At 41.7% G+C, this 13,419-nt stretch overlaps 1 protein-coding gene across 5 annotated transcripts in view; it reads left to right on the top strand.

Moving 5' to 3' along the window:
• Positions 1–13,419, top strand: part of relch (RAB11 binding and LisH domain, coiled-coil and HEAT repeat containing) — a 30,952-nt gene that overhangs the window by 11,878 nt on the left and 5,655 nt on the right. For 2 of the 5 annotated variants that reach the window (XM_080489012.1, XM_080489009.1), the window contains 14 exons: positions 529–552; positions 4,408–4,520; positions 4,628–4,718; positions 5,170–5,241; positions 5,332–5,472; positions 5,621–5,785; positions 5,881–6,028; positions 6,218–6,374; positions 6,701–6,824; positions 7,344–7,392; positions 8,032–8,111; positions 9,377–9,483; positions 9,850–9,949; positions 11,595–11,677. In XM_080489012.1, the coding sequence (XP_080345138.1) occupies positions 529–552; positions 4,408–4,520; positions 4,628–4,718; positions 5,170–5,241; positions 5,332–5,472; positions 5,621–5,785; positions 5,881–6,028; positions 6,218–6,374; positions 6,701–6,824; positions 7,344–7,392; positions 8,032–8,111; positions 9,377–9,483; positions 9,850–9,949; positions 11,595–11,677 (1,454 nt within the window). Of the gene's footprint in view, positions 1–528; positions 553–4,407; positions 4,521–4,627; positions 4,719–5,169; positions 5,242–5,331; positions 5,473–5,620; positions 5,786–5,880; positions 6,029–6,217; positions 6,375–6,700; positions 6,825–7,343; positions 7,393–8,031; positions 8,112–9,376; positions 9,484–9,849; positions 9,950–11,594; positions 11,678–12,386; positions 12,470–13,419 lie in introns of all 5 variants that reach the window. The other 3 variants (XM_080489010.1, XM_080489013.1, XM_080489011.1) reach the window with 2 other exon arrangements.

The following is a 13,419-nucleotide window of genomic DNA, read 5'->3' as shown; positions in this document are numbered from 1 at the left end:
CATCTTCTCTTCTCAGAAGTTCCCCACCATGTTTGCTTAAAGTGTGCCACCCTTTTCTGTGTTTGTGCCAAAGGCATTCTCAGAATTAAATTAGTATGCAATGTTTTACCACACACGGCCTAGAGCCTGCTATTCCTCTCGTCAATGGTGTAATCAGTGTGATTCATGGTTTGTTTAAGAAAATCTCACCATTGTCTCCAGCTTAATGAATTAAAGCTGCACAGAGCACCTTTATCCTTTTTGTTTTGTCGCCAAAAATCTGTACTGACTTTATGTAGTCATTTTCCAATGAGAACGAGACATCTTCAAACTGCTTTCACCGGCTGACTGGTGTCCATCTATTGATTGGGGAGTTTCATTTTTCCTTTTCTCGACAGCATTTGTTTCCACTAGATGCCATTGTTCCCGCTCTGCTGTTTTTGTCCCTTACTCACGTTTGCTGTCTTTTTGCCCTCACTGGTTTTATTTTCACTCTTCTCTTTTTTCGTCTCACTCATTCTCTCACTCTCATGCATGCCTCTCTTCTAGAGAATGGTTGCGCATCTTTGCCAGGTGAGTCTCTCACGCACTCATCTGCATGGTTCCCATACGGCCCGTAGCTCAGACGTGTGTGATTAATGCCCAGCTCCTTCAGCTGCAACTGCTGTCACTTAGGCTCTGACTTACCGTCATTATTATTCTCCGTTATGATTTACTCAGTCATTTCCAATTTTATTCCCACGCTCTTTTGCACTGCCTTGAAATTAAAGGTTTGTCGTGAAATCATATGTTGACATGTGACGCTGGTCTAAGGTAAGCAGTTGTGGGCAGTCATGTTGTGCTGTAACTCTTTTAAATCCTGTGCATCTTTATTCTCCTCTGATTGTTCCCATGTCTGTTTTTAATTTGCTGCAGCTCCAATTGCTTTGAACACCTCAATGCCTGAGATTTTGGTGGGGTTTTAAATTTTGGGTTATTGTCACAACTAGAAACAGAGAAATTTCTTCTTGTTCTTAATATTTTTCATAATAAAAAATGTATGTAAACCAGCATTTACCTTGGAAAGACACGGTTTCTAATTTCTTCTGAGGGGGGAAGTGGAAGCAGTTTTTATGATAAATTTAGGCTTTAACTAGTCATTATTTTTCGCAAGCTATAATGCACAAACCTGTTCTGGTGATGATGTGCATTGCACATTACTGCTTGCGTGCAATTTGTGTGGTTGGGATAGCTCGCAGCCATGCTGCTTTGCATATCACCATGGTTATGTAATATTCGAACCTCCCTCGGGCAGTTATGGAGAACTTAATCTCCCCGCAAAATCAAAGATAAACAAACTGAAGTTGGACGTTTGTGAAAAAAAAATTAAAACACAGTAGTTCACTTATACCCGGGGGGGATTCTTCTTGAACGCTGTGGACTTTGTACTATGTCCGTTAGATTCACCGGCCATGACGTGCACACACAAACAGATATTCCCATCTTGCAGCTTGAAGCTTTTAACCACCTCATGCCTGAAGACGCACCTTCAGTTGTTTGAATTTGACACCCACTTGAGGACAAAAGGTGTTTGACTTGAAACGGTAGTGTGATACATTTAGACTCTGCCTGCCACCTGGCTGTATTATCAGACACTGTGAATTATTAACATCACACTGTTCTTCAGTATACAGACCTGCATTGTAGCTCTGGTTTTATGAGTGTTTTTTTTATTTTTTTTGGGTCAGGATTGTTTTTCGGTTGTTCCTTTTAGTTAAAAAAAAAAAAAAAAAAGAAAAAAGTTGCCCTGTGCCTGTTTGTGAACATATTTTCTATTTATTGTTAAGGTTACACATAGACTTTCAGCAAACACTGCCAGTGGAAAATAAACAAATGCTGTAATAATTGACTTTTTCTACTGGGCAGGCAAACTGTGAACTTTAACAAACTGCTGCCAATGTAATTGTCATGTCTACATTGCAATGGTTTAAACAGTGTGTGAATTTAAAAGATTAATTCAAGCGACCGTGTGTTCAAATCTAGTAATGTAATTAAATACTACTTAATATAATATGATTAATAGAAATATGATTAATTCCTGTGTTGTGAATGTATATGGAATTGTGGTGCAAGGTGAAAGCTAAAAGGATCACTAAAAGTATTCGTATTCATGCTGAGAGGGATGTCAACTTTTCAGTTCGACACAGTGTACGTCCGTCTTCCATCCCACTTTGCTGCGGGGGCATCAACAAACGTGATCCCAGCTCACTTTGGGGGACGTTTATCGGTCAGCAGTCCGTCACAGGCCAAACACAGAGAGACAGACACACACATTCACACCTACGGAAAAACAAATGCATATTATTACACTGTAGGATAAAAGTTCCTGGAGAAACATCCACACAGGTGCAGAGGAAATATGCAAACCTCGCAGAGAAAGGGCCCCAAGCACAGGCTGGAGTGCTAACCACAACACCGCTGTGCAAAAGAAAAACAAAAACAAAAAAAAAAAACTGAGATTCAAGAAAATACATGTGGATTTCACAATTCATCACTATACCATACATTTGTTGGACACTATATCGGAACTAAATATTCAAGCAGAAAAATGCTAAGACATTTTACATTAAGAAAAGTTAGTAAGCTGCATTCTCTGGTTACTCTAAATGTTTTCCTATGTTTTAAGAGTGAAATATCCATTCTTTTGTATTCATTAAGAGTAGGCTTTGGTTTAAAAAGCTGCAGGGCTCAATCCAATCCAACGCAATGATGGGCAAAGGGCAGGGTACTCCGTGGACAGCACACCAGTTCATTACAGAGCACACACATAGAACCAATTTAGATTCACAGATTAACCAACCTTAATGGCCTTTCAATTCCGACATAGTATCTGAGCAAAACTTTTGCAGGTGAAGGGAAATCATGCAAACCTCATCCAGTAAGGCCCAGAAATGAATCCGGGTCTCCTCACTGTGAAGCCAAACTTCTAGCCCTGCCATGCTGTTGGGTCCTGACCAACGTGGTGAACCAACACATATTTCACCATTGGCTGAGCTGTGTAGCTACCATGGCTGCAAGAGAACAGAAAAAGAGGCACGGAAAACAAAATTGGCATTGGATGATGTGCCTCCTACAAACTGGCCTCAGAGCTAGAATGTGGAGTAGCTAAACTTTTAAAAGAAAAGCATAGGGCCCCCCTGTCCCCGGGTCCTGGCGTCATTCTGTCCACTGTACCTGCCCACAATGTTTACCCAGGTCTGGTCAGATGTTTAACCTCCTGAAGGAGTCTTCACATCCAGAACTCAGGAGTTCACACTGAAATAGCACAAGGTCCGTGTGGTTCCTGGCTCTTTAGATGTGTACGCTTGATAAAGATCTTTAATTTGTTTTATCAAGCGGGCCCTCTCGACTGCCTCAAATATCTTGCATGAAGATCCCGAGAACTTTCATGAGCCGAGGGAGAAGATAATCGAATGTGGCAGTCAAAATTGGCTGAACTCTCTTAATGTGCAAGTTTTTGCTGTTTTTCTCTAAACTGAACTGACTTCACCCACATTAAACCGATCTTGTAAATACTATAATTGACCCCGGGATCCTTAAATGTTCTATTGTTATTTTTAGCTTTTAAAAGATAGCCACCATGGCATTGACTTCAGAAGATTGGTCCAGCTTGGAGTGAGTGACTCATCCTGGCCTATCTTTACCCAAGTCTCTGTTAGGTCCAACTGTCCATCTCGTTTTGGGGTTTCGCTTGCTCTTCCAGTACTTGGCAGGAGCATACAGTATCTTACTGGAAGAAAAAAAAACAGAGAGAGAGATTGAGAAAAAAAATATATTTTTACCTCTTTGCACTCTCTAATTTCGGTATGTGTGGCGAGAATGCAGAGCTGACCACAATTTGGCCATGGAGGCCCTGTATCAAGGGTAGCTGAGCTCTGTCTCTCCCCTGACTGAGGCGTTTGAACTCTGTCTGAACTCTGGGATATAAATTCAGCTTCATGAAGAAATTGAGTGCTTTAGGTATGTGTGTGTGTGCGTTCTATATGCAGCTGTGTCTGGGTGTGTGCATGTATCCTTTTAGCTTTTATGATCCTGAGCCCAAATGTCTTGTGTGCGACTCCAAAGCCAAATGCGTCAAGTTATATGTTGAAGGTGAGCATGTTTCCACAGCTGCTGGACTCCTGCTGGTTTTAAAAGGTGACCCCCTTCTTAGTGTATCCCTCCTTTTTTTTTTTTTTTTTTTTAACTTACCCACTTTCTTCCCTTCTTTTAAAACCCCAACTTCCCCCTCTTTCCTGTTCCTGCAGCTCCCTAGTTTTACAGGCCTGCTTGACTGCTCCCGTCATCCTTTTTCCTGTGCTGTGTAACCGTAACCACACTATAATTTTAGAAAGCAATCAACGCTCATGCCGGCTTTTTCTCTCGCTCTGTCTTCTCCTTTTAATTCAGGAGTTGATTCCACTCATCTTGTGTACCGCCTGCCTTCACCCAGAGCCCAAAGAGAGAGACCAGCTCCTTCACATCCTTTTCAACCTAATCAAGAGACCGGATGATGAGCAGAGGTGTGTTTATTTGAAAGTTTGCGGACAGGAGAATATTCACATTGCCTGAATGGACGCATATACAACATTGTTCATTTATATTTGTGTGTGTTTGTGTCCTTTCAAAGGCAAATGATCCTGACAGGCTGTGTTGCGTTTGCGAGGCACGTGGGTCCCACACGTGTCGAGGCCGAGTTGCTTCCTCAGTGCTGGGAACAGGTACGCTATTTTGATTATGTCATATATCATCTCTTCACCTCTGTAAAAATCAGGTCGAATGTACTTAAAAGTACCATACAGAAGGAAGGGACATTAGACGTGTCTGTCTTTCAAGTGGGACGACCGTGCGGTGTTTTCATCCAGAAAATTGCTATCATCACTTCTATGGTGTCCCTGACTTAAATGTGGGAGCAGTTTTGTTTTCATTGCCACCTGGGTCGCCACATTTATGATCAACAAAATCTGCTGCCATGGCAACAACAGCTGCCAGCAATTTGGAGGCTGAGAATCTGCCCAGAAAGACAAATAGCGGTTTTTACAGGGTCAGCGTGTTGATGATTCTCAAGTTGTTTCCATTCCATGAGGCCTGCACTCCCGTCTGCTCCTTCCTTTTCTTTCATTTTCGCTTCCTTTTTTAGTTCAATATTTACCATAATATTGTCTCCTGCAGATTAACCACAAATACCCAGAGAGGAGATTATTGGTGGCCGAGTCCTGTGGAGCCTTAGCACCTTACCTGCCTGTAAGATCACAATGTTGACAAGTGAATGTATATGACTTTAGATGACAATAATCTCAAGTATTAAATCTTTCTGGGGGGTTTTCTGTACAGAAGGAGATCCGAAGCTCTTTGGTGTTGTCCATGTTGCAGCAGATGCTTACAGAGGACAAGGCAGACATGGTCAGAGAGGCCGTGGTCAAGAGTTTGGGTATTATCATGGGTTACATAGATGACCCCGATAAGTACTCACAGGTATGCGAGTCTCGTCTCAGCTTGTCTTTGTAATGCCACAAACAGCCCCTTGCATTGACATTGCCTCCGAATTTCTGCTTAACTTCCCTTGAAGTCTTAAACACGTTTCTGTATAGTGCTGTGGGTGAGTCTCTTTCATTTCAAACAGGGTTTTGAGCTGATGCTGCTATCCCTCGGAGATCCATCAGAACGGGTGGTCAGTGCAGTCCACCAGGTCTTCATTCCTGCTTTTGCTGCCTGGACCACTGAGCTGGGAACCTTGTACTCTGCACTCATTCCTTCTCTGCTGGCTCGTATAGAGAAACTACTCACGGTAAACTTTACCCTGTTATACTTTTTTGAAAGATTTTACTTTGAATTATTCATGCAGCTAATTAGTTGTTGGTTTTTTTGTTTTGTTTTCTGCAGCAGGGAGAACATGGCCTGGATGAACACAAGCTACACATTTTCCTGTCGGCCCTCCAGTCCCTCATCCCTCCTCTGTTTGCCGTGGTGCTGCAGAACGCGCCCTTCACCAGCAGAGCCAAACTCCACGGAGACATACCTGCAATAGAAGGTAACATGCCTGCATCCAAAGAAACATGTGCTTTAGTTGCAAAAAATATTTATATTATCTGACATATACTCAAGAAGAACCTACGGTTGATCTCCAGTTATTGACTAGATTATAATTTTCCTTATTTCTATTGTTAAAGCTTCATATTTACTAATTTACAATCCGCACCCCATTGTTTTGGTCCTGCAGTGACTCGGTTTCCCAGGCCAGCTTCTCCCCTCCAGGATGTGGCAACGATCATCGGCAGCAGGGAAATGCTCAGTGCCCTGCTTCTACTATATGACCACCAGCTGGAGCATGAAGGAACCACTGGCTGGGAGAGTCTGCTATGGGTGGTCAACCAACTGTAAGAAATACACACAGTATTGGTGGTACTGGTACTCATTACACTAACTTGTATTGTTTTCCTAGGGACTTACACTAACTCTCATCTTAGTTACCCCTTTTCTAACTGTGAATTGATGTTAGCCCAACACTATTTTGAAATTTCATCATCAGTCCTTGTCATAGAAAGATCAGTGGATGAATACATGGTTTTGTACACAGATTTATTTTCTAATTTTAGTAGGGCAAGTACACACTCAACATGTTCGAATCTCACATCGCCATGTCATCACAGAAACAGAAACTTGTGCACACATGCCGATTTCCGTCTACCTGCTCTGTTCCCAGCCTGCCTCAACTAATAGACATTGTGGGTCGCATCAACGTGGCGTCGTCGACTTGCGTTCATGAGTTCTCTCGCTTCTTCTGGAGGTTCTGTCGTACGTTTGGCAAGATCTTCACCAACACTAAGGTGAAGCATTGGAATCTGTCATCTGGAAACGATATGCTGAACAACAGTCTGTTTGAGAAAGTTGGCTTGTCTAGAAAATCCCACTTGATTTTGAAGAATCAGTGTGCAATCACTGCAAAACAATATCCAGTCAGAAAATCAAGTACTCGCTCCCATACGTTGCATTATGGGTTCTCCACAATGTGGTTGGAGTGGGTCATTGTCCAGTCCCAAGATCAGTAATTCAGTCTCACATCTCGCCCAGCTCATATGTGAATGAGAACGACAATGAAACCAAAGTTGCCAAAACTGAAATCATTAATGTGTCAAGTACTTTAAAATCCATTACCCATTACTGACTTATAAGCAATAGTTTAGGTTTATTATGTCAACAAAATATCCTCATGCAATTTAGGAATTTACTAGTTAGCCAATTTATTAATTGTCGGTTTTGTGGAGACATTTTCTTTATCTAATTTTTAAAACATGAATGAAAAAAAAAAAAACGTGTATAGATATTTATCCTCGTGGTCTCTCCAGGTTAAGCCACAGTTCCAAGAGATTCTCCGGCTTTCTGAGGAGAACGTCGGTAAGTTCAGCTTTAACTCACACACAAATGCCTGTGTAAAATTTCCTCAACTCTGTCATGAGAATGTTGAAGGGAGGCGTTCCGACGTGGACAATATTCATGTAAACAAGCTATTTGGAGTTAGTCATGGGTGTTCCCCTCCTTTCTCTTTCTTTTTTAATTCCGAGCATGTTTCTGTAGTGAAAAAGAGGTGCTCGGTCTCATCTGGCTGCCAAATAATTTTGGTATTGTGGCCATTTATGAAATGTGTTGGTTTGAGTCACGGACTATGTTGAGGGCATCGTGACCTTTGTGTGGAAATGCTCATTTTCAGCATTTTCTTATTTTTATTTTTTCAAAGCCACAACAATATATGTGATGAGGCCACACTGTCAAATGTGTGCCGCAGGATGATGGACAGTTTCAGTTAAATTTTTTTATTGGACAGTAAAACACACAAGTAAATTAAAGAAAAAAAAAAACATATTTAAAATTCTCATGTGAACACGCACGTGCTCTAACTCACCCCAGCACATCATGCCTATTTGTCAGCATATCTTTAATTTTGAAGAACACACGTCTCCACTTTTTATTGCCGTAAGTCAAACGTTGACGTTGAGGCTTTTGTCTTCGTTGATTCTGGTTTTCTTCCTCCACCAGATGCTTCGGCTGGAAACGGTATTCTCACCAAAGCAACGGTGCCCATCTATGCCACTGGAGTGCTGACATGTTATAATCAGGTAACATAAAAGCGGCAGCTCAGAGCCCGATGATAGTCGACGCAATAGTCAAATGTTTAGTTGTATTTCTGTCTATAGCGAGACCAATTTACTATTTTTTCACTGATAGTTATTTGTAAGGAACATACCGTATATGTTTCAGCTGCTCCCTTTGACTCAGAAGATCTAATGATCCATATGTTTGATTTAACCCAGGTTACACCTTAAGTCTTACATCAGATAGTCTGACTCTGAAGCAACCTGAGCCGTTCCAGGGTTCCTTTATAGCAGGACTCTGTAACCTGCGGCTCTGGAGCCACATGTTGCTCAATGGCCCTTTTGTAGTGGCTCCGTGATGCTTTCACTAAATTATTCCTAAACAAACATTTTATTTTATTTACACATTGGAGTCATTTTCAAAATGACCTTTTTTTCTCTGGGATAAGAAAAGCCCCAATAAATAAAACTGAACAAAATTCTAAAATGTAAATTTGATTTCGTGGAAAATCACAAAAATTTCTCTGTTGGTCCTAGAGGTTGCAGACCGTTGGTCTATAGTGATCCTTCAGCAGTAAGAATCAAACCAGCAACTTATCATTAAAAGCTTTCTCCCCTAACCTCGAGGTTAACCTCTGTCTATAATTTGCAAAATTTTAAATGGCATTAAAATGAAATTTAAGCCCTCTGCTTTTCTGTGTTAATTGTAAGTTCAATTTGAAGTGCAGGCGTTCAAATCTTTTTTTTTTTTCTTTTTTCTTTTTTCTTTTTTTGAAGACACATTTTCAGAAAATCGGTATTATTATTGGCCAAAAAAAACCATTTCTAAAAAAAAATAAAGTATCACCACAAGTTCTTCATTTTGCTGCTTTGTTGGTTTTTGGACTCCTCTCCTCTCTTGTGTATTGGATTGTTCAGCGTGTTAGCCATGTTACACTTTGGGTTATTGTTCAATGTCTTGAGGGAAAATCCACTTTAACATCATGCTACCACATAATTCTGTTTAGATTTTTAGGCTGGCAAAATAACACGGCGCTTGCAAAACCTATTGGCCTGTGGGAGGGCTGCATTTTGTGATCACTTTCAACACAATGTGTCAAACAAATATGCTCAAATATGCAGTTCGGGGGTGTGATTTCGCAAAAAAAAAAAAAAATCACAATATCCTAAAACAGGCCGAGTGATAGAAAGTTACATCCACACAAATGTGTACATGAAAGTGTTATTTTTAGAAGGTATTTCTTTCGTACATGATCGCTCCGACGTAAGCATGTTACCACTGTTTAAAGGAGGAGGATCGGAAGCTGCTGGTGGGCTTCCTGGAGGACGTCATGACCACTCTGTCTCTGTCACATGCACCTCTTGATAGTCTGAAGGCCTCGTTTGTAGAGCTGGGGTGAGAAATACACACTCGCATACACAAGGGTTGCCGTGCTTTCGTGGGACTTTGCATTGTCTTGCATTCATTTCTTGTAGACGTGCTCTGAACTCAACCATAGCGAGTTGTTCTCCAACCCTCTTCTCACCATAAACATGTTTTTTTTTTTTTTTTTTTTTTTTTTTTTTAATGTGAGCTTTTTTCGCCCTATGTGGTAATAGAAATATTTAAACACATTTCAGTCATCATCACAGTAATGAAGGCATCCCACATATTTTATAACTTTTGACAACACAACCCCACTTACAGGAAAAAGACTCTTTTTGCTGTTCTCATATACGACAGGAAAGTCGCCTCACAACTTTTATGTGTGTCTCATTTTAGAGCCAATCCCGTGTACCATGAGCTGCTGCTGACTGTCCTGTGGTACGGGGTGGTCCACACGTCTGCTCTGGTGCGGTGTACTGCTGCACGGATGTTTGAGGTACACAAGAAAACAGACTCTCGGATCGTGTATTTAATGCATTCGAGATGTTTATGTTTGACTAAAAATGTCACCACTGTTGAAATATTTACTGTTTGCTATTACATTTTTAGCAATCCGTAAGATTAAGTTACTTTGAATCTAGTAAAGTAAAGGCTGTACAGTTAGGTTAAAAAAGGGGATATAATGTTTATATTTTAACCATCAGTAATTATGTAATCAGTCTTGTTTTGATTGTATTGTTTTTTACACGCTGAGCAGAATTTGCCCTGTGCAGTCATACAGTCTCGATGAAATTTTCATGTTTACTTTTCTGCTGTATATGTGCTAGCTGTGCTTGCTGTTGCTGTTACTCTTAAAACATGTCTTTATTATGAAGCTATTCTGTCTTTTTAACGTGAGTAAGGCCTGTATCTGTGGCTGACCGGGGCTCTGGTTCCTGCTGTATGGCTAGACCCTCCTGGAGTTAGCATGGGGCCTCTCACTCTGCACACGTCTCAGCACTGCCTGCGTAAACACCAGGGAAAGACTGAAGTCAGCAACCTGGAAATACTGCTTAGTCAAGAGAATTGAAGGCACGTCGGAAAGTTCAATTTAATCTCAAATCTTTCGAATTTATTTTTTTTATGATTTGAGTTTCCAGCTCTAATGGAAACTTAATACTTGTATTATTTTAAAAGAGCTTTCCTGTTTCTTGCAATTTTATTTAGTTGCATTTCAAAGCCAAGTGTTTGAGGCTAAGGTTTTGGCCGAAGTCACGAGAGGCATGAGATCTGTGCACACTTGAGGTCAAATGTTGGGACGAGGCTCTAGGTATAACGCTGGAACCTGGTCTGTGTTGATCCTAACCCTGGGTGGAGAAGGAGGAGTGGTGGGCTGTATTCATGTCCCCCCCCGCCCCCATGTTTTGTGCAGTACTCGCCCTTTCCCAGAACACCTCACTGTCACCATTCCATAGTGTACAGCTGTCCACCATTGTCAAAACTGTGGATTGAAAGGAGGCGCTCGACTACAGATGCCAGATCAGTTTAGCACACTTTGGACTTTTTTATTTTTAAAGCTTAAAGAAAATAAAGCTAATCTTGTCTGGCGTCTGTGGGAGGAGGCCTCGGCGTTATAGTCACCGTACTGTGACAGTACTTGTGCAGTTTAGCTTTGTTGGCTTGGTCATGTCTTCTGCATACCTGCGAGTGCATGTGTGTGTGTGTGTGTGTGTGTGTGTGTGTGTGTGTGTGTGTGTGTGTGTGTGTGTGTGTGTGTGTGTGTGTGTGTGTGTGTGTGTGTGTGTGTGTGTGTGTGTGTGTGTGTGTGTGTGTGTGTGTGTGTGTGTGTGTGTGTGTGTGTGTGTGTGTGTGTGTGTGTGTGTGTACTATGTGTGTGAGTGCGTGAATCCGTATGCACACACACTTGCTTGATACATGCAGTGCCAGTCCGTGCCTTGCAGCTACGGTTCTTGTCATTGTATATCACTTTCTTCCTATCTTTTTTTCCCCCCCCTTTCTCTATTTTGCTTTTTTGGATTTTTTTTTTCTTTTTTTCTTTCTCCCTTTCTTTTCTCTCTATCTATTGGCGGTGTTGCTCGCTCTTGTCCCAATGCCCTGCCCGCCTCTGTGACATCACGGCTGGCTCTGTCCAATCCGATCAGCTGCTGGTGAAGGGGGTGAATGAGACGCTGGTAGCTCAGAGAGTGGTGCCGGCTCTCATCACACTGTCCTCCGACCCTGAAATGTAAGTTGACGACAACAACAACAACAACAACAGTAAACCGCGCCGCGTCTCTCTCCCCCCTTCTCTTTGCCGCCTGAGAACTATCACACTTGAACGAGCCTGCACCTCTCAGGAGCTCTCGAGGCAAATCCATAACGGAAATTACAACTATTTTGAGCAAATTTGGTATGAATTGACTTGACGTTTTGAGTCTGGAGACGCTCCTGTTTGGGTTCAGGCTGTGCCACGGGGGTGGTTCTTGGGCACAAAACCACCGGTAACACTAACACTCTGCATGTCCGCATCAACAAGCAACACTAATTCATGCCAGCTCTCATCTCCTCATCAGTCGACCACATCAAGCGGTCTCCTGTCAGTCCGGCGCTTGCACGTTGCCCGCATGTGACAGCATGTTCATCTGTTACCCCCATATCACCCTCCTCCTTCTCCTCCTTCCTCCCAACTTGACACCGTTGAACGAGGTCCCTCCCTCCAACTGACCGACTCGCCAGCAGCTAGTAGTTGGCTATTTTCACCCTGTCTTCCTCAGTTTATCCTCTCTCTGTCTCTCTTGATCTCTCTCTCTCTCTCTCTCTCTCTCTCTCTCTCTCTCTCTCTCTCTCTCTCTCTCTCTCTCTCTCTCTCTCCTATACTTCCCTCTCTCCTTCTGTCCCCGTCCCCTCCCACCGTACTTCTCCCTCTCTCATCCTGCCGTGTGATGGGTTTGCAGTTGGTTCTCCGAGGCATGAGTGAAGCATTAGTAGATCGCCGGGCGGCTCCAGCCCTTATAACTCTGTGCAGTGGGCCTGAATTGTGAGTCAACTGAAACAAGAAAACCTCTCTGTAAACATTGTCATTTTGTGGGCTGCATCCTTACAGTTTGAAACGGTGTCTTTGCTCAATAGGCCATAAAAATAACAAATTAAAAAAAAAAAAAAGTCTAAAATATTGAACTGATGTGATAATCTTTTTCTTGTGCTGGTTAATGAAGCACAGACTGAAAACTCTGGCCTCCTTTCCCCTCTGTCCTGTCAATAATTACTCTAATCTGTAGCCAGTGACCCACAGTGACTGATTAAACATTTAAATTTGGGTCAATACTTAAATCAACCCTCACTCAGTCCCGTGTCCTGAGTTTAATACAGTGTTTATAACAGACAAATTAGAGTCAAGGCCCTTAGCTGTGTCTTGATTGTAACTGACAGTGAAATCAAACACTTCTCTGTGGGAATGTAGCCCGTTTCATCTCATTATTCCCTATTTAGACGTTAATGGGAACAACACTCAAAGTTTGAAATCTTCATGTATGTTTTGGCTTGATATTATTCACACATATGTGTAAAAAAAAAAAAAAAAAGTTCCTCAGTACATGAAAAAATATCCTTTATGCACGGCAGATACTATTTTATCCTTCAGTATTCTTTTTGCCAAAAATGATCTCAGTCTGTTCTTAACCATCTGATCCTGGAATGATTATCTAACATTGCTCTAATGCATCCCATTAACATTGCTTAAAGCAATTATATAAATCATAGCATTTTTTTTTTGTTTTTTTAACAGCATTGCAACTAAAAACTTGCACAAAGTTGTTCTTCGCCCAGTTTTCTGTTTGTTGAAATTGTAGCTCAGATCAGTAATTATATGGTGAATATGTGAAGTCAAGACATGAATTAGAACGAGGCAAACATTAATTATGGATTTATTGTGTGTTCCAGTTGGGTTTGGGTCAAATATTATTTGCAAATTGTTGCCATGTCTCTTAC

Source organism: Lipophrys pholis (assembly GCF_963383615.2).
Source record: "Lipophrys pholis genome assembly, chromosome: 20".
Classification (NCBI taxonomy): domain Eukaryota; kingdom Metazoa; phylum Chordata; class Actinopteri; order Blenniiformes; family Blenniidae; genus Lipophrys; species Lipophrys pholis.
Note: the sequence above shows the minus strand (reverse complement) of the source record. Positions and strands in the feature narration are given on the sequence as shown.